Source organism: Rana temporaria, chromosome 6 (genome assembly GCF_905171775.1).
Source record: "Rana temporaria chromosome 6, aRanTem1.1, whole genome shotgun sequence".
NCBI classification, from domain to species: Eukaryota; Metazoa; Chordata; class Amphibia; order Anura; family Ranidae; genus Rana; species Rana temporaria.
The window spans coordinates 115778201-115804534 of NC_053494.1; the positions used below are offsets into that span (position 1 = coordinate 115778201).

Below are 26334 nucleotides of genomic sequence, written 5' to 3' on the forward strand. Positions count from 1 at the left end.
CCAAGAAATACTTGCATGCGTGAGTAAATGCACATAAGTATCAACATTTGCACAAGTACATTAAATTCTATGGCTGTCTGTATGCCCCACCAGCAGCACCTCTGGGAAGGGAAAACGCTGTGCAGATAACCCAACATCCTTCCTTTTTTATCTTATCTTCTATGCACGCCAAGATATTCCAGGTATTTGACATAATACAGACCAATTCTTTTCAGCACAGCTGATTTTTGCATTGCCAGACTTGGGATTCTAGGCATTTTATCAGCAGACTATAGAGAAAATGACATCTTTATATATATATAAAGCAAGCTTCTTACCAGGAAAGAGATCTGTACATCTCATGAAAATTTCCCAATATATCAGGCCTAGTGAATACATGTCCACTTGTTTCAAAGCAGACTCACAGTCTCTCAGATTCACTGCCCCTTCCAAGACTTCAGGAGCCATATAACGGATTGTGCCAACCTGTAGATACACATCAGAGAAGGTTATGTACTGTATGGAAAGTATTGGATTGAAGCTTTGTAAATACCTGAATGCTCTAAGACCATATATAGGGATAGCTAATAGACTTGATGGCACCATTTTAAAATTCTTCCTTTTGTGAAACCACTGTTTTAACAAACTTCAAAAACACATTTTTGCAGAATAGCTTTTTTTTTGTGCAGCTTCTTTTCAATTTGTTTACACTATCGGCATACTATACAAGATGCGGCATGCCTTCTAGGTGTTCCACTCTACAAATTAAAGGCAATAAAAGGACAGCAATACAAAAAAATAATAATCACAGCCTTAGGCCTCAACGGCAGTAGCTGTTAAATGCTGCGTAAAAAAATTTGAGTTTTGCCACATAAGTTTACAGTTGCAGCTCAGACTGCGCTCTACACCTGCAACCACTGGAACAGCTTCCTGGAAAGCCAGCGCAAGTGGCTTCGGCAACCCAACAGACAGCACAGCAGAGCCCTCACGCACCGGATTGTAAAGATGTGCCCATGTTTTACCTTTACCATGTGATTTTTATTCCTTTTACCTCAATAAATGGCAAATGCAGTCTACACTTAGAGGCGCCTGTATGTCTCTCTTTTGAAAAATATCATCTGTTTCATCCTTTGTTGCGCTTTTTTAGCTTTTTCATCCATTTCATCTTCTTTTTCGTATTTATTTTTGTAGGGATTAGGGGTTAAATAAATAAATAAGTAAATACATAAATAAATAAACACCAGGATTAGGGGTTATTAATAGGTTAGGGCTTACTGAGCTTCGGGCGTTTGGCTTCAGGGGCTTGGAGTGGAGATGTGAACCAACTCCATAGAAATTAATTGAATTTCCTCCAGGATATGGTGTGAATGGGGCCTAACTGTGAGCAATATGGCATGGTTAGACCGTCAAGCTACAGATTATGTATAATTATTACAACATTTATCAGCATTATGTTCCATGATAAAGGAGCCATAACAAAGCCGGATACAGGTGTTTTTGTGCTTTTATTGATCCTTAAAGGATCACTAAAGGATTTTTTTTTTAGCTAAATAGCTTCCTTTACCTTACTGCAGTACTGGTTTCATGTCCTTATTGTTCGTTTTTGCTTTGAAGTGGCTGTAATTCTGCTCTGATCTCCACACTTCCTGGTTGTCTTTTTCCTTACAACCATCGTACTGGGAGCTTTTCACTGTAGGTCTAAGCTGTTATTACTGTGTGTCTAAAACTTAACAGAACCAATCAGATTCATTTTAAAAACAAAACACTGCCCTGGATTTGTTTGTTTTTGTTCTGTGTGTTTCTTTAGCTCACAGGAACATGAAACCAGTTTAAAAGTGAAACTAACCTACAGGCACATTATATGATTGATTTTTTTATCTATTTGTAATCATTTTTAAAAGGAATCAGTTAACTTTTATGTCTCTATACCCTGTAAACAGTCATTTCAGCAAAACAATTTTTTTTCCTTTAGTGACCCTTTAAACTTAAAGAGGTTACAAACCTTTACAATCCACTTTTGACTACAGGTAAACCTATAATAAGGCTTACCTGTAGCTACCCCGGATATCCCCTAAACCTGTATGGTTTAGGAGATATCCTCTGTATCTGCATGTGCCAACGTCATCGGCACATGCGCACTGAAGCAACGGCACAATATATGCCGTTGCTTCAGTTAGTGTGCCGTTACTGAGTGACGTCATCGCGGCTCTGGCAAATCACAGCGCCGGAGCCCACGATACCCAGAATTAACATCCGGGAGAGATGTCGCCGGCCGGTGCTGTGTGCGGGGACCGTTGTGGGCGCTTCGACTTAAGGTAAGTATTTCATAATAAGGCAGTACTACCTCATTATGCCTTTGTCTTGCAAGTTTTTTTTTTGGTCGTTTTTTGTGGGTTTACAACCATTCTTCAGTCCATAAGTGTGAGGAAGTCACACAGCAATGAATGAGATTTCTACCTGAAATGTATTTTAAAGCTATAAAATAGGCAAGTTTGTGCGGGCCCAAAGAAGTCTTTTCTGCATGTGTGGGTGATCACTCATGGTTTTTGTAAATGTATATATATATATATATATATATATATATATATATATATATATATATATATATATATATATGTATATACAGTATATATAAAAGTGAAAACTTAGAAGTAAGAAAACACTTCACTTTGGTAAACATGTATATACCGGTAATTACCTCGCTTATTGCTGCATTATCTTCATCTCCTGGCCTGACCTGCCGGTTTCCTGTAAGTCGCATGGACAAGCCAAAGTCGCTGATAACACAGGTGCCATCGCTCTTCACTAGCACATTACGGCTGTTCAGGTCGCGGTGTGAAATTGCCGGTTTGTATAGATCTAGTTAAAAGCAGATTACAAAACCCAGTTCAAGTCTGTGTCTGTTAACTACAGTAAATGGATGTTTAACAGTATTCACATATAAATAGACATGATGCTATACATAAATTGCATAGAGATATAAGATGCCATAGACAAATATTGATGTATTTTATGTATGCTGGGTACATTTTGTTACACTATCTTGATCTGTTAAAGGAAGTTGAAAAATAACAGACTTACAGGCTAGATCGCCAGGGGAAAATAAAGGAAAAAAGGTATAAAAAAACGAAAAGGAAAGCAGCCACACATGTAAGGATTGGCAAGCTGTAATATAGTATGTTTTTTGTTTTAAGTTTAATACCACATTAAATCCTTTTGTGAAGGATTTAAAGCATTATTAAACCCAAAACCAAAAATGTAATATATTGCAACTTACCAATCATTAGATTTGATGGCTGCATTAATTTTTCATTTTTTAGGCCTTTTCCCTTATGCTTTCACCTGGTGATCTGGCCAGCAATACACCTGTTGTATTAGAGTGCTTCCAATCTGGATGAAGGAGCACCTTTGGATAGCAGCATTGTCAGTCTGGGAGTAGGGTGGTGTTAGATGGACAAGCAGATTTAGATACACTACAAAACTGAAGCCAAGCCCCAGCTTACACTTTATAATCAGTTACAGCAAACATTTTTTTTCCTTTCGTGATATAGGTTTTTCCATGAATGAAAAAAAGCTGATCGGAAGGACTCCTGCCAGTGTTAAATGTGTTTGTCTCATCGATGTAAACAGATACATCTGTAGAAGAGATTGTTCTTTTGAAAAACAACAGACCTACTGGCTGGATCACCATATGAAAATAGAAGAAAGAAAACAAATGCAGCCACCACATCTAAGAATTGGTAAGCTGCTATATAATAAATGTTTCCTTTTGACTCTAATACCACTTTAAATATACATTGCTACGACAGGAAAAGCACATATTTCAGTCTTATAAAAGTGACAGTTATTAGTACTATACCTCCTCGAAGCAACTCTGTATGTAGGTATGCCAATCCCCTGGTTACGGAGTGTGCCAAGCGGCAGGAGTTGAGCCAGTCATTGGTGTGCACACTTAAGTATTTGCAAAGGGATCCCTGTGGGCATAAGCAACTATCATTAATTTAACATTTCTTAAATCAGCATGAATGCAGCTCCAGCAGTCATCATCTTACCACACCATAAAATATAATACCTACTGAGGTTAAAAGAAACCTAGAAAGACTAATACATTGAAGTGGAGCATCAGTCAAACTGTTCAATGCACAAATACACATACTGTATAGGTGAACAGTGCTACCTGCCAAATAAGTATTTTGTTATTCTATTCAGCCAATCACCCCTTTGCCCTCTGCCCTTCCTGAAGTCTATTACCTAGATTCAGAGACGCAGCCGCAACTTTAAGGCGGCGTAGCGTATCGTATTTACGCTACGCCGCCTTAAGTCAGAGAGGCAAGTACTGTATTCACAAAGTACTTGCCTCCTAACTTACGGCGGCGTAGCGTAAATGGGGCCGGCGTAACTCGCTCTGAATCTGCCTATATGTAATCATTTCCTTTTCTGTCCGAGAGTATGTAAAACATGCTGCTATGACAGCAATGCACAAAGAAGGAAGAACAGGCTCGTCTTATGTATTGATGCCATTGACCAATTGTTTCCCATGTATGTTGTAGTGTCAAGACTGCCTGTTTGTTACTCATGTGTTGTAATGATTGCCCATTTGATGCCCTTGTATTGTCATGGCTCTTTTGTTTATGTATAGTCATAATTGCCTGTTGCTGCCAATGCATTGTCATGATTACCCATTTGCTGCCCACATAGTGTCACAGTTGTTACATTTTTGCCTGCGTATTATCACGACTGCCCATTTATTGTCAATGCATTTTCCTATTTGCCCATTTGTTGCCCATGTATTCTCATAATTTCTTATTCACATATATTGTCACGACTGCCCATTTTTTTCCACAGCTATGGTCATGTTTTTATAAATTATAGCACACATATTGTCATGGTTGTCTGTTTGTTGTCCATGTATTGGCACATTTGCCCCTTTGGTGCATATGTACTGTCAAAACTGCCCAGTTGTTGCCTATGGATTATCACAATTGCCTGTTTGCTCATATATTGTCACAATTGCCCATTTATCACTGATGTATAGTGCCCTATACATGTACTTTGTTTACCACATAATATCATTTGTTGCCCAAGTATTTTCAGAACTCTATATTTTAGGCCAATGTATTTTCTCCATTGCTTTTTTGTTGCCAATGTATTGTCATAATTCCCTTTTTTTGTCTACTATCACGTGTGCCAATGTGTTACCAAAATTTGTTGTTTACCCACTGTCAAATGTATCAGTTTGTTACCCATATGTTGCTACAACTACTCGTTTGTCATGAATGTCAATGTGCTGTCCATGAATTACCATTGTTTAATGCTTTGGTGCAATATGTGTGCCAGTGATGTTTGTTTTGGAGAGCATATTACTTGCTTGAACCCACTTGCCGTTATTAAACCATGCCCGCAATTTTTAGGGTACGAAAATTCCCAGGTATAGTCATTTTTATTATTTGAACTGCATTTAACTTGATAATTTCAGACAAATACTGTAAATCTGCAAGAGGACAAAATAAGGCACACTAAACTGCCTGCAAATACTTTACATCTTCTTCTTCTTCTTTGTACCAGGACTCTGGAAACCCAGAGCAGTCAGACATGCAAATATCAGTTTGCAGTGGGGACATAGGAGGCCACATCACTCCTGCCTCACTACTGGATACTGTGCTTGCTCTTCACATAACCAAACCAAGAGAGGGGACAGGCAGACCAGGCTTTGTCTTTCCATGTGAATCTCACGGCCATATTGGTACAAAACTTTACCTACCCTATAAAGCTCAAACCCTTTCCACATCCAGTAAACTATAACCTTTTACTAAAAAAAATCCAGACGATTCAGTATGGACAGTATGATTTAGGCTTCTGTCGGAATTGCACACATCTGGAATGACAATATATCAAAGGAGGAACAAAAGTATCTCAAGATACAGTATCTCACAAAAGCGAGTACACCCCTAACATTTTTGTAAATATTTTATATCTTGTAATGTGACAACAGAAATTACACTTTGCTACAATGTAAAGTAGTATGGGCCAGATCCACAGCCCGCAGCGCAACGTAACTTAACAGATTTAAGTTACACTGCCGCAAATTTCCTAAGTTAGGTATCGATCCACAACACACTTACCTGGAAATTTGCGGCGGTGTAACTCAAATCCGTCCGGCGCAAGGCGTTCCTAATCTAATGGGGCGAGTCCCATTTAAATTAGGCGCGCTCCCGCGCCGGACGTACTGCGCATGCTTGTGACGCAAATTTCCCGACGTGCTTTGCGCGACGTGACGTCATTTTTTAATCGGAGCGTAGCGGATTTACGTATTCCCGTACGGCTTATCGACGTAAAATTTAAAAATTCGACGCGGGAAGGACGGCCATACTTTACACAGCAGTACGCCTGCTGTGTAAAAGTAGGGCTGCTTTACAAAAGTGTAACTAAGCGACGGGAAACTAATGTAGCGGCGACTTAGCGAACGCGAAAAAGCTTTGAGGATTGACGTAACTCCTCATTAGCATACCCGACGCTGAATGCCCCCAGCGGCGGTCGCGGTACTGCATCTAAGCCCGCATTCACACCTAGGCGTTTTTACGCCTGTAGCGCTACGCCGCTGCCGCCAGAGGGCTGAAAACAGATGTCCCTCTATGGAGATGGTTCACATCTCCACGCCGAACGCCGGACGCCTGCCGCGTGAAAAAAGGTCCCGGACCTTTTTTTCAGGCGTCTTCGAGCGTTCGGCTAGGAGATGGGAATCATCTCCATAGAGGGGGTCATCTTGGGGCACATCTAGGCGGACAATACCGGCGTTTTGTCGCCGCAAATCGCGGTACAAAACGCCGCTATTTTTACCGCGATTTGCGGCGACAAAACGCCGCGATTTCGTCCGCCTAGATGTGAATGGAGCCTTAAGATCTGGCAGTGTAAAACTATTACACCTGCCGGATCTTCTGTCTATCTCTTGGAAACTGATTCTGTGGATCAGTTCCAAAGATAGAAACAGGGATACGCAGGCGAAACAGCAGATCCGCCTGCGTATCTCTTTTGAGGATCTGGCCCTAGGTGTACAGCTTGAATAACAGCGTAAATTTACTGTCCCCTCAAAATAACTCAATACACAGCCATTAATGTCTAAACCGCTGGCAACAAAAGTGAGTACACCCCAATTGAAAATGTCCAATCAGCCATTTTTCCTCCCGATGTCATGTGACCTGTTAGAGTTACAAGGTCTCAGGTGTGGATGGGGAGCAGGTGTGTTAAATTTGGTGTTATTGCTCTCACTCGCTCATACTGGTCACTGGAAGTTCAACATGGCAACTCGTGGCAAAGATCTCTCTGAGGATCTGAAAAAAAATTATTGTTTCTCTACATAAAGATGGCATAGGCTATAAGAAGATTGCCAAGACCCTGAAACTGAACTGCAGAAGACCATACAGTGGTTTAACAGGATAGGTTCCACTCAGAACAGGCCTTTCCTTGTCGACCAAATAAGTTGAGTGCATGTGTTCAGCGTCATATGCAGAGGTTGTCTTTGGGAAATAGACGTATGAGTGCTACCAGCGTTGCTGCAGAGGTTGAAGGGGTGAGGGGTTAGCCTCTCAGTGCTCAGACCATACACCACACACTGCATCAAATTGGTCTGCATGGCTGTTGTCCCAGAAGAAAGCCTCTTAAAGATGATGCACAAGAAAGCCTGCAAACAGTTTGCTGAAGACAAGCAGACTAAGGTCATGAATTACTGGAACCATGTCCTGTGGTCTGATGAGACCAAGATAAACATATTTGGTTCAGATGGTGTCAAGCGTGTGTGGTGTCAACCAAGTTGAGGAGTACAAAGACAAGTGTGTCTTGCCTACAGTCAAGCATGGTGGTGGGAGTGTCATAGTCTGGGGCTGTATGAGTGCTGCCATGCACTGGGGAGCTACAGTTCATTGAGGGAACCATGAATGTCAACATGTACTGTGACATACTGAAGCAGAGCACGATCCCCCTTCCTTCAGAGACTGGGCTGCAGGGCAGTATTCCAACATGATAAGGACCCCAAACACACCTCCAAGATGACCACTGCCTATTGAGCATCTGTGGGGCATCCTCAAATGGAAGGTGGAGGAGGACCGCAAGGTCTCTAACACCCACCAGCTCCATCATGTCGTCATGGAGGAATGGAAGAGGATTCCAGTGGCAACCTGTGAAGCTCTGGTGAACTCCACGCCCAAGAGGGTGTAGGAAGTGCTGGAAAATAATGGTGGCCGCACAAAATATTTACACTTTGGACATTTTCACTTAGGGATGTACTCACTTTTGTTGCTAGCGGTTTAGACATTAATGGTTGTGTGTTGAGTTATTTTGAGGGGACAGTAAATTGACACTGTTATACAAGCCGTACACTCACTAATTTACATTGTAGCAAAGTGTCATTTGTTCAGTGTTGTCACATGAAAAGATAAAATAAAATATTTACAAAAATGTGAGGGGTGTACTCACTTTTATGAAAGAGTGTATATCAGTCTCTGAGGTTAAATCCTGAGTCTATTGGACTATGCACAATGAGTAATTGAAATCCAGGCTTTAGGACAACATGCCTAAATTTCACAAAGTTTGGAAACCTTGTGTTTCTTATTACCTTCCACGAGATTTTGATGTTGTCTCTTGGAATTATAATGATCCCCTCTCTTGCACATATGAATACAGTGGCCCCCCAGCCGATTTTCTCTCCTTCTTCGTTCGACCCTCCTATTGCTCAATTCTTTTTTAACTCCATATTCTTTCCTATTTCTGTTGCTAACATTTTCTTGTCTCATTCACTTACGTCAGTCACTTCTCTTGTTGACTACCATGTGATTCATAAGGCCCCGTACACACGACCGAATTCAGCCAGAAACTCGATCGGAGCCGGATTCTGCCGAGAAACCCGGTCGTGTGTACACTTTTGGCCGAGGAAACCGACGAGGAAATCGTCGAGCCAAATAGAGAACATGTTCTCTATTTCCTCGTTAGTCAATGAGGAAACTTGGCTCGCCGAGATCCTCGGCGGCTTCACAAGGAATTTGACGAGCAAAACGATGTGTTTTGCCCGTCGAGTTTCTCAGACGTGTGTACCGGGCCTAACAGTTGTCCTTACCTATTGAAGTGTATTATGCGTATATCGCTATACCATCTCGTATTTAGACATCTATGCAGACAGTTGTTTTTGTGATCAAGCGTTCTTTCTATTACACTATAAATGTCAACTTTCAAATAAAAGATAGAACAAGAAAAAAAGGCCTGCTCACAGGGGCCACATTATTTATATAGAGAATAGGATAACATAGATGTGCACATGAAATTGGTTGGAAAAATACATTATGGTGTATTTATGGTTTGTTTTCATGATGAGCTTAGGTTGTCCCTCAATAAATGTTTGAAACTGCTCCTGCGGGACAAGAGTTACTTTGTATAACACAATTGTTTATAAGGAATCAATGAAACAAACTCTGAAAATAATTAGTGTAAAGGGGAATTAATTATGCAAGCTTGACTGAGCTGTGCCACTGCCTCATTGCACATTGGCTTTTTCTCCCTTTTGTACAGTGCAGCAGAATATCTTGACACTGTATAAAAACAAGGACAATACTGTGAATGTCACCCGCTGAAAAGAGGGTTCACAATGAAACAGCTCTGTCACACACTGCTGTATAGTGCATTGGAGGTGGTCTTGCTCACTGGAATGCCATGGAGCACCAAGGAAACATGGCAAGAGAAAAGTAGAAATACTTGACTGCATTAAAGTTTGGGCAAAACGCCATATTACTAGCCAGTCCTTTTAGAAAACACATTTACATGATTCATTACAAAAGGCTTGTTCTGGCTACAGCAAAGCACAGAATTACTTTATAGTACTGTTGTAAGTTTCCCAAAATTAAAATGTATTTTTTTTACAAATACATTACTGAGGGCTGCACAGTTATGAGGCATGCTACCACACAACCCAGCTGAGATTATATATCAATAAAGGACATTATTTAGCATGTATCTAGCATCCAGAGGTCAGATTAGGTGAAAACCAAAAACATTAATTTGATTGCTACAGGTTACAATGCATGTATGTCATTTGTACTGTGTTATTAAATAAGCTATGTTGAGTGCTTGCCGTCTGGATTTTAAATGTAGCCTCACAAGGTGCTTATCCAGCTATGCATGTAAAATAGTGCTGGAGATGGATTTTTTCATAGAACCATGTAGGACACACATAAAGACTGACGTAAGGCCTGCCTAGACTCTGCATTAAGTTTTGGACTGTGGGGATAGATTTTCTAAGACGCATGTGTGAAAAAACACAAGGCCCACAGACCGAAAACAGCCTGCTAGGCCAGTCCATGTGGCCCTTGCACCTCTCCTGCAGTTATGGAAACCCCTTTATTTCCCCCCACCTTGTCTCACCAGTCAGCATCAGAGAGGAGGACAGACCTCCTCCGCCAGATCCTGTGTGTCTCTGTTCAGCTGCGGAGAGGCTAGTGTCTCCCCGTCCCCTGTATCTCTTCCAAACCGTACCCATACTGATCCCCAAATCCTTCTTCTCTGCCCTACGCTCCCTCTTCATTAGTTTTATCTGGACTATCTAGAGCAGGGGTCCTGAAACTTTTTAAACAGGGGGCCAGTTCACTGTCCCTCAGACCATTAGAGGGCCGGACTATAGTTTAAAAAAATAAATAAAACTATGAACAAATTCCTATGCACACTGCACATATCTTATTTTGAACCGTCATTTCAAGCCATCATTGCAAGCCCCCCATCACCGTCATTTCAGGCCATCATTGCAAGCCCCCCCTCACCATCATTTCAGGCCCCCCCCCTCACCATCATTTCAGGCCATCTTTGCAAGCCCCCCCTCACCATGATTTCAAGCCCCCCCACCATCATTTAAAATTCAAGCCATAATTTCAAGCCCCCCCTCACCATCATTTCAAGCCCCCCCCCACCATCATTTCAAATTCAACCCATCATTTCAAGCCCCTCCCCCCCACCATCATTTCAAGCCCCCCCCCCCACCATCATTTCAAATTCAACCCATCATTTCAAGCCCTCCTCACAATCATTTCAAGCCCCACCACCATCATTTCAAGTCCCCCCTTACCATCATTTCAAGCCCCCCCCCCATATCATCATTTCAAGCCCCCCCACCATCATTTCAAATTCAAGCCATCATTTCAAGCCCCCTCTCACCATCATTGCAAGCTGCCCTCACAGCCTTACTGTGCCAAAGTGTAACAGAATGACCCATGACACCCAGAAACTTTTGAAGGATGAGGGGTACTCCTGTGCCAGCGTCACTAATAACTCTTGGGTCTAGGGTCATCCTGTGCCCCTTTTGGGCATAGGGTGACTGAAGAAATATTAATTATAAATTACATGAGATGTGACTGATCACTGATAATTCATATTGCAGGATATCTTGAGATATTACAGTTTGGTTCATGCTGACCCACACCAGGTCAGTGGAGTGTTTTCATTCAATGTGAGGACACATGTTGAGATGTTAATTGAGGCTCCTAAAGACCTTTCATTATGTATGCTAATAATACTGTTTTGTGTGTGGAATGTGACTTGTCCAGCTGTAGTAATTACCCCCTCTAATGGAATGTTTAGTAATTAGCCCATCTGAAGGTGTATTGAAGCCCCCCCATTATGTGAAGTGTGGGTGGAGAGTTTCATTGTCCCTGTAACATGCATGTACTGCATAAAAAGCTGAGAGCTAACCATTAAAGATCGTTCATACATTTTGACTCAGAGAACGGAGCTTGTCTCGTTTATTCTGGGGAAATCCATATGGATCGTGTCTTTTGGATGGTTGGAGTGTCAGATAAGCTGTCGTGGCTGATGGAATGGGAATATCGTAAACGGTGGTGACCATACACAAACCATCTCACCAGTCTGCTGCTGTGTCACGGAGCTCATCCCCCCATTGTGTGATGTGTGGGTGGAGAGTTTCATTGTCCCTGTAACATGCCTGTACTGCATAAAAAGCTGAGAGATAACCATTAAAGATCGTTCATACATTTTGACTCAGAGAACGGAGCTTGTCTCGTTTATTCTGGGGAAATCCATATGGATCGTGTCTGTTGGATGGTTGGAGTGTCAGATAAGCCGTCATGGCTGATGGAATGGGAATATCATAAACGGTGGTAACCGTTACACAAACCATCTCACCAGTCTGCTGCTGTGTCATGGAGCTCACTGTGAAAACTTTGGGCGCGCTGTGATAAAAGTCCCGCCCTCCTCCTAGATCAGCTTGTGTGATAGACAGAAAAGTGGCTCTATCACACAAGCTACTCTAGGAGCAGGACTGTTAACAGTGAGCTCTGTGACACAGCGGTCTCCCGCTGTGTTACAACCTGCCCGCCCCAAGGCCTGGCCTGTCAGTTATCTGGCCCTGGGTGGGGTGGGCTGGATAAATGTCCTTGGCGGGCCGCATGAGGACCCCTGATCTAGAGTCAAGTACAAACTGCATGGAGGCATGGGACTCCCTGATTATGATCTATACTACAAAGCTACTCTAATGGCATGCACCCTAGAGTGGTTCCCACACCCTTTCCAAAAAGTCTCTGTAATGGTCGAGCAGGGGTGACCCCGCCCCTTTGTTTAATTTAGTGGTGGAACCAAATGACAGCTCCTTCCCGGTGCTAATAACTATAGAAGAAAAAGAGCTGACAATGACAGTCAGCGTTGGCAAATGAGGGAGCCTGTCTGTACAGACTGCTCCCTCACTGGTACTGTACATCTCTTCACCTCTCCTGCCTTTCTCAACCACAACCCCCCCCCCCCCACAGTGACATGACTGATATATTAAATAAAGTAAAGTGGCAGTGAGCGGGCCAAATGATTATCGCCTACAGCGGTGCTAGCGGCTTAAATCATCATAAACATAGATGGACGCCGGTGCAAACTCTGCTGAACACGCGGCAAATTTCACTACGTTTTACCGCGTTTGCGTTTATAAGCGTTTAGATATACCGCACCTGCACTGAGGATTGTGCTTACAGTGGTCAATTGTTGTAAATTATTTTGTAATATTATGTATTTTTTTGTAAATTAAACTTTATTTTTTAATATACTTCCCTGGCCTGAAAGTCTGACCATCAATATCTACTTGTAGTTGTTGCTTCCCCTTTCCACTGACAATGGGCACTATTCCTTCCACTGACACAGACAATGAGGCACTATTCCTTCCACTAGCACCGACAATGGGCACTATTCCTTCCACTGACAACGGGCACTATTCCTTCCACTGGCACAGACAATGGGGCACTATTCCTTTCACCGACATCAACAATGAGGCACTATTCCTTCCGCTGACGCAGACACATGGGGCATTATTCCCCCCACTGACACCAACGATAGGGCAATATTTCTCCCACTGACATGAACGATGGGGCACTACTCCTCCCACTGACACCAATGATGTGGCAATATTCCTCCCATTGACACCAATGATAGGGCCTTATTCCTCCTACTCATACCAATGATGTGGCACTCTAACTATTCCTCCCAATGACACCAATGATGGGGTATTATTCCTATAACTAATACCCATTATGGGGCACACATCCTCTTTCTACTGACCACAGGCACTAGTATTTTTTTTTATTCCCACTTACGACAGCCCCCCTAAAATCTGAAGGACAGTAAACTGTCCCTTTGTTTAAAAAGTTTGGATTTGGAGACCCCTAATCTAGAACATGCATGTGCGTTGATGTGTCCACACCGGATATGCTTATGCTTGTTTGAGGTTAGTGACTCACCAAGTAAAAAAGAAAGGATAAAGGTGACTACATTGGAGCTTGAATTTGTGCAAAAACATGAAAGCAATGGGGCTTTTTATATATTTATTTTGTGACAGGTTCCTTTGAAACTTTAAAGTGAATTGGGAAATCTTTCCTGTCAATTTAATACATATATGTTAAAAAAAGGGTGTTTTAAGATATTTGTACAGAGTTGTTCTTCATTCTTTGAAGTGCTCACTTAACTTAAAATCTACTTGAACTGTTCCTACGCTGTGCATTGATTATTTTGTAAAGAACTGAACATAATCATATATGCAAAAGAATTATTGGCAACACCGGTTAGCTTTACACCAACTGTCTAATAAGTGTAAAGCATTACTTTGGTCTAGACCAGGTATGGGCAAACTACGGCCCGGCGGACCTTTTTAACCGGCCCCCACGCGTGATCTCCTCGTGCCGCGATCGCCGCTAATTGAGGCCGCGTCTTTGCGGCCTATGCTTTGAGGGGGCGAGCGCAGATAGGCTGCGGGCGCTCCACCTCCGGCCGCCTCTCGCCCCGGGGGATTGGGGAATTCCTCTGAGAGGGCGGTGCCACCCAGAGGTGTACTAAGTGGGGGGCGGCACAGGCACAGCCGAGTGAAGCCGCTGCCGCCTCCCCCTCCTCTCTGTTTGTGTGTACAGAGGGGGAGGGGACCTTCTGTCCATGTGCTGTGACCGTCGCTGCGCTGATCTGAGGTACTGAATGGGGAGGGGGGTTTTCACTGGGGGGGTTTACTGAGGGGGGTGTTTGCATCTGGGGGGGGGGGTTTCACTGAGGGGGGGTGTTTGCACTGGGGGTGTTTGCACTGAGGGGGTTTTCACTAAGGGGGGGTTTGCACTAAGGAGCAGCCACCGTGCCCATCAATTGTCACCACTGTGCCATGCCAAATGCAGCCACTGTGCCATGCCATCAAACGCAGCCACTGTGCCATCAATTGTCACCACTGTGCCATGCCAAATGCAGCCACTGTGCCATGCCATCAAATGCAGCCAATGTGCCATCAATTGTAGTTTTGTAAAATAACTATTTTTATGCTTTTCTACCTTAAATTAATCTAAACATTTAATGTTACAAATTTAAATTTAATTTATATTAATTCACACATACACACCGTCCATCTACTCTTGGTCCGGCCCCCGGGTCCAATATATGAACCCATTGCGGCCCTCGAGTCAAAAAGTTTGCCCACCCCTGGTCTAGACCTATGCGGCAGTACAGTACATGATCATGCCGTTGTATCTCCTTACAATCTCAATTACTATAAATTCTTAGCAGGACACTGGCTATTTTCAGTAAAAGCTGTCCCCATTCCTAGAGATTAGGGTTTATTACAGACATATAAAAGTGTGCACTGCCGATACATAAAAGCATGAGAATAAATGACCATCAACCTTGTTTCATTCCCTAGTGCATTAGTGGTCAATTTGTTATATAGTGGTTAATGTGCTGACAACGCCAGGGCTACACATTATATTCAGCATCTCTACTGCATTGAAACATTGTCAGAGACAAATGTTATGGTGTAGATAGAAGATGGGCACATCATTTGGAAATAAAACAGGAGATGGATAGACTGCAGACTTGTTGCAGGAGATTGTCAGACTGCAGAAATTTTATATGATTAATCAAAGATTGTGGACATGCTACATGAGACTATGACTGCTGCCAATCATAAGAATTCTTTCTATCCATCGACATTTCGTGAGCAGGTTTGTTGGTATATTTTCGCTCGATCAGCGCTACAGCCAGTCAGCTGCAGCACTGATCACTGTATTTTGACAGTAGGGAAATGACACTGTCAGAAAACAATAACATGGTGGGGAGGATTTCCGCATCGAATATGTGGGTAGGGAAATCATATAAGAAAAGGGGATGGGTTTAACCCACTGTTTTTGTCACCACCACTTTTCTTTTTTTCTAACACTAAAATCGCCACACTAAAGCCTCATACACACGTTCGGACTTCAAACAAACTTTTCCGTGGATTTTTGTTCGAAGGGCGTTGGCCGTGAACTTGGTATGCATACACACGGCAGGACTTTTTCAGCCAACAAACATGAACGTAGTGACGTAATTGACGTACTACGTGGTTTTTCTGCTCTTTAGTGCCATCCTTTGGGCAACTTCTGCTATTGCTGGTTGATCTTTTGCATTGGTTCTGAGCATGTTTGGACTTAAAGTGGAGGTTCACCCGAAAAGTTAATTTTTAACATTAGATGGATGCTCATTTTGTCAAGGGGAATCGGGTGTTTTTTTTTAAATCGAAGCAGTACTTACCGTTTTAGAGGTAGATCTTCTCCGCCGCTTCCGGGTATGGGCTGCGGGACTGGACGTTCCTATTTGATTGACAGGCTTCCGACGGTCGCATACATCGCGTCACGATTTTCTGAAAGTAGCCGAACGTCGGTGTGCAGGCGCCGTATAGAGCCGCACCGACGTTCGGCTTCTTTCGGCTACTCGTGACGCGATGTATGCGACCGTCGTAAGCCTGTCAATCAAATAGGAACGCCCAGTCCCGAAGACCATACCCGGAAGCGGCGGAGAAGATCTCTCTCTAAAACGGTAAGTACTGCTTCGATTTAAAAAAAAACACCCGATACCCCTTGACAAAATAAGCATCAATCTAATGTTAAAAAATTTTTTTTCGGATGAACTACCGCTTTAAAGAGGAGGTCCGGAGAAAAAAAAAATTAAAAGCCAGCAGCTACAAATACTGCAGCTGCTGGCTTTTAATAAATAGACACTTACCTGTCCTGCAGTCCAGCGATGTCGGCAGTAAGGTTCCCAGGGTGAAGCCGAAAGGCTACACTGCCGCCACTTTTGCGGGTAAGGGAACCCGGCAGTGTAGCCTTTCGGCTTCACGCCGGGAACCCTACTGCGCATGCGTGAGGCCTGCTCCTCTCTCCTATTAGCCCGGAGGCCAGGGGAGGAGGAGGAGGGAGCCCTGTGGTGACGTCAGACTCCCGGAAGTGGGAAAGGATACCTGTCTTTGACAGGTATCCTGTACCCCCTCCCCCCGAAAGGTGCCAATTGTGGCACCAGAGGGGGGGAGGAATCCAATGAGCAGAAGTTCCATTTTAGGGTGGAGCTTTGCTTTAAGTCCAATGGATTTCTGCACACATGATCAGACTTTGCTCCATTGGACTTTTGTTGCCGGAAAGTTTGTCTGTTTGCAGAGCAAACATTTGTCCGAAGAAAAATGAAAAAGTTTGTCCGATGGAGCGTACACACGGTCGGATTTTCTGAAAAACCTGGTCATTTTGAAGTTTATTGTCAAAAAGTCAGATCGTGTGTATGGGCCTTAACAGGCATCCACGATCTAAGAATAACCTATTTAGCCATGTAAAGAAGAAATTGGTATATGTACCGTTTTTTGAAGCCACTCTAGTCTGGCCTCCAGTGGCTAAAGCTCTGCAGAGGACACAGCAGACAACGGCTGTGAAATGAATGAGAAGTGACTTAACCCATAGTTATGGGGCTTCCGTTGTCGGCTGCCTCCTCTGCACCCGCCTCAACAGCCTAATATGCAAGTTATTGTCGTAAAACGTGTTTGAGAACCCGGGAGAACCTCAGGGAACATGTATCAATGTAAAAAAAGGTTTTAAAAACGGTCGTTTTTTCTGGAGCAGTGATTTTAATGATGCTTAAAGTGAATTTTTTTTTTTTATTCCTTTAAATATCGTACCTGCTGGGTGTTACTATAAGAAAAAAGTCATTTAAAACTGCTTGTGCCTTTAACCACTTAAGCCCCGGACCAATATGCTGGCTAAAGACCCAAGGGGTTTTTACAGTTCGGGACTGCGTCGCTTTAACAGACAATTGCGCGGTCGTGTGACGTGGCTCCCAAACAAAATTGGCGTCCTTTTTTCCCCACAAATAGAGCTTTCTTTTGGTGGTATTTGATCACCTCTGCGGTTTTTATTTTTTGCGCTATAAACAAAAATAGAGCGACAATTTAAAAAAAATGCAATATTTTTTACTTTTTGCTGTAATAAATATCCCTCAAAAACATATATAAAAAAAAATTTTTTCCTCAGTTTAGGCCGATACGTATTCTTCTACCTATTTTTGGTAAAAAAAAATCGCAATAATCGTTTATCGGTTGGTTTGCGCAAAATTTATAGCGTTTACAAAATAGGGGATAGTTTTTTTGCATTTTTATTTTTTTTACTAGTAATGGCGGCGATCAGCGATTTTTTTCGTGACTGCGACATTATGGCGGACACTTCGGACAATTTTGACACATTTTTGGGACCATTGTCATTTTCACAGCAAAAAATGCATTTAAATTGCATTCTTTATTGTGAAAATGACAGTTGCAGTTTGGGAGTTAAACACAGGGGGCGCTGTAACATTTAGGGATCACCTAGTGTGTGTTTACTAGTGTAGGGGGGTGTGGCTGTAGGACTGACCCTATAAAAGGGATCACTCGATCGATGTGCCGCCACAGTGAAGCACGGGGAAACCGTGTTTACACACGGCTCTCACCGTTCTTCAGCTCCGGGGAGCGATCGCGACGGAGCGGCTAAAAACAAATAGCCGCGCCGTCGTCCCGGATCGCTCCCCGAGCGGACCCAACCTCCGCATGTACCGGGGGGGGGGGGGTCCTGATCGGACCCCCCACCCACGTCTAGCAGAGGACGTACAGGTACGTGATTGTGCCTGTCCGTGCCATTCTGCCGACGTAAATGAGGAGGTCGGGAACTGGTTAATGTAATGTCTGCAATATGGATGAAAAATCATTGAGAAAAATAGCATGGGTTTCTCCGCCCCCCTCCCCCCAGGTCATCACCAGCCCCTTTGGCCCTATATACTTTTAACAGCAGTATACAGGCGATGCAAACAAGACAATGACTGTAGGTTTGTTGTTAAGTATAATCTGTTTGTAATTTTAAAGTGTAGCTCCAGCCAAAAAAATCTATTTATTAAGCTTTTTGGAAAACATAGAGAGGGGTTATCACCCCTGTAACATTTGTTTTGCTGGCTGTGCGCCTTTTTGCGGGTTTTTTGGTGTCCCTCGGTCTCCTGACTGTGATTTAAAGGTTCAACTTCACATCTATGCGATGCATCAGAGTATGTGACTTGCTGCCTGCCACCCCTCAATAGCACCAAAGTGCATGGGCCTTTTTTAATTTTATTTTTTAATGCCGCTGCATCGAAATGCATGGTGCTTTTGTTAGCATGCATTTTTATTTTTGTGATATTTTTTTAATTTACACACGTTATATATATATTTATATTTATATAATGTGTGTAAATAAAAAAAAAATCACAAAAAACACCATGCTAACAAAAACACCATGCATTTTGTTCTGCAGCAAGGCACATACTCTGTGCGTGTAAATAAAATAAAAAAATCACAAAAATGCATGCTAACAAAAGCACCATGCATTTTTTTGAGAATCGTGAGAGAATCGTGATCTTCATTCTAAGCAAAAGAATTGTGATTCTCATTTTCCCCAGAATCGTGCAGCTCTTCCAGCTTTAGCTATTAATATGAGAAACACCAGCAAATCTATTGACGTATCTTTAGGTGCACACTGTACAGAGGACACAGACAGTACACCACAGTACTAGCACAATCACCTGCCTGCCTGTCAGTAAATTAGGAAGAGCGGATCTACCTAAACTCAATACAGTGTGTAAATATATATACAACACCTGGGATGCATATATATCCTCTACACACTAACTCTAACTGACTAGCCTACCTGCTCTATCTAACTCCAAAAAATGACACTCTCTCTCTCTCTGTAAACCACCAACACACTACACAAGGCCGACTTCCAAGCAGCATTATATAGTGTGGGGCGTGTACTAAACCCCCTGAGCCATAATTGGCCAAAGCCACCCTGGCTTTGGCCAATTATGGCTCTCCGTTTTTTGCGTGCTCTGATTGGCCAAGCATGCGGGTCATAGTGCATGCTTGGCCAATCAACAGCCAGCAATGCATGCTCACGCATCATGGGAAATGTAGTTCTAAAACATCTGAAGTGCCAGGTAGTAATGTTGGACTAGAAGAACTGGGTGGCACCCAGCATTTCAATTCATCCCAAAGATGAATAGTATTGAGGTCAGGACTATGTGCAGGCACCTCAAGTTCCTCCACACCAAACTCCTCAAACAATGGGGCAGATCCACAAAGCACTTACGCCGGCGTATCTCGTGATGCGCGGCGTAAGTGTAAATATGCGTCGTTGTATCTATGCGCCGTATCCCCAAAACGAGATATGCCTGAAAACTAGGTTTTTCCAACCGACGTACATTTTCTACACCGGCGCATCGTGGGCGCAAATACTCTGTGGATACAGTACTTGCCTCTCTAAGTTGAGCCGGCGTAACGTAAATGAGATGCGCTACGCCGGTCTATATATGCGCCGATGTACGTGGATCTACCCCAATGTCTTTATAGACCTGGCTTTATGTAGCTGAATTTAATAATTTAGAGAGGCGTTCACTTACTTTTGCCATATAGTGTAAATCAGAAGTAGTGTTTCTCATTGAAGCATTAGGGTCACCTATTTCAATCCCAACTACAGCACTTACTGCCTTTTGCGTGTTCTTGATGTGCCTGCATGGGTTTCCTCCGGGGAATCTGATTTCTTCCCATGCTGGTAGGTTAATTAGCTTCTGTCTGTTAGGGACCATAGATTGTAAGCTCTTTGAGGGCAGGGAATGATCTGAATGCAGTGGCGGTTCGTCCATAGAGGGCGCTGGAGCGCCGCCCCCTCTGGCTCTCACCGCCACTGAGTCAAATAACATAGATTCATGCATTGCACGAATCTATGTTATTATCACCGCTGCCGCTGTTATTCAGATGGTCGGCGCTCAATGTCCGGCCATCTGAATAACGCCAGCTGGTTGGCTGTAGGGAAATGTCTATCAAAGCCAACGGCTCTGATAGGCTTTCCCAATACAGCCCCCGGGTCCCGGAATCTTATTCTCGGAGCGCACAGACTGTACGCCCCTTGAATAAGATGACAGGCGCCTCAGCCAATCAGGTTGGCCGGTTCTGGCTACCTGTAACCTGATTGGCTGAGACGCCTGTCAGTCATCGAGGGCGGGAGAAGACATCGTGGGACGTGGATGCCTGACTCCAGTAAAGGTAAGTGCCGGGCGGGGGGGAGGAAGAACGCAATTTACAGGGCACACGGCACAGTGGGGACAATTGGCACAGCGGCGACCATTAAAGGGCACAGTGGCTGCGTTTAATGGCATGGCACAGTGGTGACAATGGATGGCACAGTGGCTGCATTTAATGGCATGGCACAGTGGTGACAATGGATGGCACAGTGATGACAATGGATGGCACAGTGGCTGCGTTTAATGGCATGGCACAGTGGTGACAATGTATGGCACAGGGGCTGCGTTTAATGGCATGGCACAGTGGTGACAATGTATGGCACAGTGGCTGCGTTTAATGGCATGGCACAGTGGTGACAATGGATGGCACAGTGACTGCGTTTAATGGCATGGCACAGTGGTGACAATGTATGGCACAGGGGCTGCATTTAATGGCATGGCACAGTGGTGACAATGTATGGCACAGTGGTGACAATGGATGGCACAGTGGCTGCGTTTAATGGCATGGCACAGTGGTGACAATGTATGGCACAGTGGCTGCGTTTAATGGCATGGCACAGTGGTGACAATGGATGGCACAGTGACTGCGTTTAATGGCATGGCACAGTGGTGACAATGGATGGCACAGTGACTGCGTTTAATGGCATGGCACAGTGGTGCGAATTGATGGCACAGTGACTGCATTTGATGGCATGGCACAGTGACTGCGTTTAATGGCATGGCACAGTGGTGCGAATTGATGGCACAGTGGCTGCATTTGATGGCATGTAACAGTGGCTGCGTTTGGGCACAGTGAGACTGCAATTTTTTTTTCCTTTGCGCCCCCCCAAAAATTTTGAGCACCAGCCGCCACTGTCTGAATGTACAATATATATGTAAAGCGTTGTGTAAATAAATTTGCCTTTATTGTATTTCTACAGTACTACATGTCTCCAGCAGGGTGCATTGCAAATAAAGTTTGTGAAATGAAGTGACAGAAGCTTCTTGTCCTAGTAAAGACAAAGAGGGTGGTGGAAACTGTGTTTTTATATTTAAAAGTCCCAAAAATAGGAGATGTTCTTTTCCAGGAAAGCCCTAAAGTCCAAGAAAACAATAACCGAGAGAACATTTCTGCAATTTCCCTTTACTTCAACATTGTGTTACCATACAAGTGCGTATTTACTGTGGGAAAATAGTATCCCCTCTGCTCTTTCCTAAAAAGCCTAGACTTCCTTTTCTGAAAAGCACACATTGTAAAATTGTAGAGGCTAGCTTCCCTCACATAATCACTGGTCTTTTACTAACAGTTACAAACTTGGAGTTTTTTTTTATAAGATGTAAATTTTGTGTTTCAGAGTTCCAAGAATGACAACAGGATGATAATTCCCGAGAGCAATAGATCAAGAAGGTAGTAATAAGCAGAGTTCCCAGTTCCAATGACTTAACCTACAATCAGGCTATATGATGAATTTGCCTTTGTGTCATAACAAATTAAATTTTCATGTTTCCTAAGCTATATGAGATGACAGTTAACTGCTTTCAGCCGTATTGGGCAACAATTGCATATTTCTTGGTTTACTCTAATGCTGCTGGCTGGACAAGGTCAGGCATAATGATCCTGTCCTGATCACCATTGTCCCAATGACCCATTGCCTGCCTTGCCTCTTCTCCATTCTCTATTTCAGCAGGAACATTGCAATATTCCATTTTAAAGTAGACATAAACTTTAAAGCGGGGGTTCACCCTATAAACAAAAAAAAAATTTTTTTTTTCTTCTAGCATAAAATTAGGCATAGTAGCGTGAGCTACAGTATGCCTGTCTTGATTTTTATAGCCCAGTACTCACAGTGCAATCGTATATTGAAGATACCGACTCCCCGCGGGGAATGGGTGTTCCTATCCAGATGGAGGATGATTGACGGCCGGCTCTGGCACGTCACGCTTCTCCGGAAATAGCCGAAATAGGCTTGGCTCTTCACGGCGCCTGCGCATAGTCTGTGCGCAGGCGCCGTATAGCGCCGTGAAGAGCCGAGAGCTACTCCGGCTGTCTTCGGGGAGAGTGACGTGCCATAGCCGGCCGTCAATCATCCTCCGTCTGGATATATATATATATATATAAACTTATTTCTCTGCTTTTTTTTTTCTCAGTGGATCTGTCAGTGACGATCTGATCCAGTCCCCCTATGTAGCTAAGCAGATCACTTCTTATGATCTAGTGCTGTAGGGGGATGTTGGACAGAGCTGCAACAAGAACTGATAGGAAGTACTGTGACATTGCTACACTCCTGATGCAACCAGTGTATTTACATTCACTTCTATAGCTATCTGTAGAAGCACCGGAAGCCCAGGAGCCCCCAAAAAAAACACATCAGTTTCTGGGTTTCCGTACGGGACCGTGACTGAACCAGCTCTAGTATCGGCGGGGTCCGCAGGAGGTGCAGAATCTAGCGGTTTTAAAATGGCCACTGTCCTTGCACCATTTTAAAATGCACCCAGGACTCAAGTGATTATTAAAAAATTATCTTGCCAACTTATTTAGCTTTACTTTGCCTGAATCTTATGTTTTAGCATAAGACAGACATCAGAAAACCTTTTGAAGTCTTAAGTCTGGTGTTCATTTACAGAAAAGCCAGACACTTCAGCAGGAGCCGGATGACTTTAGGCATGTGTGTACTTTTTTCTGTTCCAACGGCTGGCTTCTGTCAAACAGTCATGCTGGAAAACCAGCATTCATTCAGCGCTTGCGGCCAATGGCTGCAAGTCCTGATCAGTGTATTCTGGCGAAGGGGAGTCCTTGCTGTCGAAATACAATAGCTCAGCAGGAGAGATCCCCACACCAAATTTTGTTGGATCTGTCAGTTTTTTTTTCTCAAACAACCCGCTGGTTAAAACGAAATAACAAAAACTATGTGTGTATACCCCGATTTATAGTTGCTGGCCTGTCAACAGCCTGACCTTACACAATGTCTCCAAGCTCCTGAAAGTGTTTGAAAAAATCAAATGACAGAATTAGAAAGAATGTAAAAAAATATGGTACACTGATATGTGAGAAAAAAAAAAAGTCTTAATAGCGCAAGCAGAGGGTGGGAAGAACCCCAACAAAAGCCAGAAAGTCTATATAGTAAAGGAGGTACAAATTAAAAGTCCAATATAGTGATGGCTGCTGCACTTCTTCTCAGGATATTGGATCTCCTCATGTATACACTGTAAAAACAAAAGGAAACAAAGTAGCCACCATCTATGTGTATCTATTTATTAAATGAACACTAAAAACAATTAAAATTGCACTCACAGGATGGAAGAGAAATTGGGCATATCCAGGGCTGGAATGGGACAAAAATTTGGCCCTGGACTTCATCCAGACTGGCCCACTTTGACAGGTCTTTCCCATGGCGGCCGGACAACTCCCGCACCCCCCCCCCCCCCAGCCACCCAAGCCCCCTCTCCCCCTTCACTAGCCACTAGCCGTTCTACTTTAATAGAGTAAAATGGCTGATACTGGTACTCTTATAGGCAGTACCAGTGGGGAAGCTAGACATTATTTCACCCAGGGCAAAGAATCAGTTTGGTGCCCCCCCTTATGGGACAAGATTAGGTAGAAGTGAGAAACTCCCAGGCCATTGCTGTTGAGTCAGCTGTCTGTCCCCTCTCCCATGCTCCTCTGTCGTCCCCCCTGCTCCTCTGGTCTTCCCCCTGCTTCTTTGTCCCCCCAGGTGAGCGCTGTGGGAAGGAGGAGGAGGTGAGCGCTGCAGGAAGGGAGAGACAGAGGAGCGGAGGGAGGCGGCAGCCTGCTGTCACTCACACCGGCCCACTGAGCCATCGGCCCACCGGTAAACTCCCTGTAGTCCCAATGGCCAGTCCATCCCTGGGCATATCATCAATCACAGTTTGTACATCTGTTCTAGGGGGCCAATAGTCCAGGGGTGGCTTGATAGACTCTGCAGTGGGATATACAAACTGTGATTGATGATATGCCAAATTTCTCTTCCATCCTGTGAGTGCAATTCTAATTGTTTTTAGTGTTCGTTTAATAAATAGATACACTAAGTGCCGGTTCACACTACCGCAACTTGGGATCCGACTTGTGTCGCCCCAAGTGGCGCGACATGAGAAATTGAATTAAAGTGAATGAGAGCCATCTTAATGTACACTACTTAAGACGCTCCGACTTCAGAAAAGGTTCCTGTACTACTTCAAGGCGACTTCTAGGCAACTTCTAGGCAACTTGTACCCATTGATTTCAATTGAAGTTGCCTCCAAAGTCGGATCACCATCTTAACTGAAGCAACTTTACAGGAAGAGAAAAAAGTTTACTCAGGCAAACCCTCCCTCCCACAGAGCTGATTATTCTGTGATTGGCCACAGCCAAAGTCGCCTGTCCTGGAGGCAACTTTAGGTTGCGTTGTATGTTGCTCCAAGTGGCGCTGAAGTTGCCTTGCAAAGTCGCGCTGTAAGTTGGGTTGCCTCTGTGTGAACCAGCTCTTAGATGGCGGCGCCTTTGTTTCCTTTTTTTATTACACTGATATTTGAGCCTTTCATGCCTCTTCAGCCGAACATCGAAGCTAAAGTGTCAGGCCCAGCAAAATAAGAAATGGTAAAGACTGAATATTCAGATTTGTGCATAAGCCCCCTCGTGACAGATTCACTTAAAGCCCAGCTGTTTTGTTTATGCAACCAAGGGTGTATGTAATTTGTGATTTTGTCTAACTCGCTTATCTTTTTGCCTGCTTGCAGTGAAAATGAACATAAACAAGCTGATTGAAGGAACTATTCTTTGTGTGTTTTCATGAACTGAATCACATTCAGCAGCAAACTGGCACCAGTATACAAACAGACCGCATGCCAAATGGTCTAGTAACTTGCCCCCCCCCCCCTTTTTTTCCCCCACCCTCTTATCAATCCACAGTCTATCCAAACGTCTGTGTAATGCAGACTGGTGTGCCCTATTTGTGTAAACAGGAACTAACAGAGACTTTCTTGGCTGTCACAAAAGTATCAGTGAAGGGTTGAGATACACAAACTTCTGATTGATATCTAAAATATTTTTGCATTGTTATAACATGTAGTTGAACACAAAAACATCTATGTTGTATATAGGTAAATGAAAAAATTATTTCAACATCTTATGTTAATTCCGTTTGGCAGTTTACTTGTTCCAGGTCAGTGACTGGGCGTATTGGAGACATTTTCATTAGGAAATCAGCAATAGCAACTAACATACAACTCTCAGGCAGCCCATAAATGAGTCTTTTTTTTTTTTTGTTAAATGAAAAAACGGACTCAATTCCTCAATCCACACACTGGATGTGGATAGGGGCATCTTCCCTGCTGAGATATTGTATTCTGATAGCAGGGAGACTTCCCTGCTTTCAGAATACACTGATCAGTGTCGCAGGCACTGCAGCGCTGATCAAGTGGGGAAAATTTGACAGGGCAGGTGTAGAGAAGCTGATTGGTAGATTGACTTCTGTACAACCTCCCTGCCTATACATGGATAAAACTTTTCCA

General features: G+C 43.5%; 1 protein-coding gene across 1 annotated transcript in view; it reads right to left on the bottom strand.

Annotated features, from left to right (window-relative positions):
* BMPR2 (bone morphogenetic protein receptor type 2) overlaps nt 1-26334 on the bottom strand; it is a 220220-nt gene that overhangs the window by 21372 nt on the left and 172514 nt on the right. Inside the window, exons 7-9 of the mRNA XM_040357231.1 lie at nt 3839-3953; nt 2678-2838; nt 318-465 (exon numbers count right to left, since the gene is read on the bottom strand). Of these exons, the coding sequence (XP_040213165.1) occupies nt 318-465; nt 2678-2838; nt 3839-3953 (424 nt within the window). The remainder of the gene's footprint in view (nt 1-317; nt 466-2677; nt 2839-3838; nt 3954-26334) is intronic.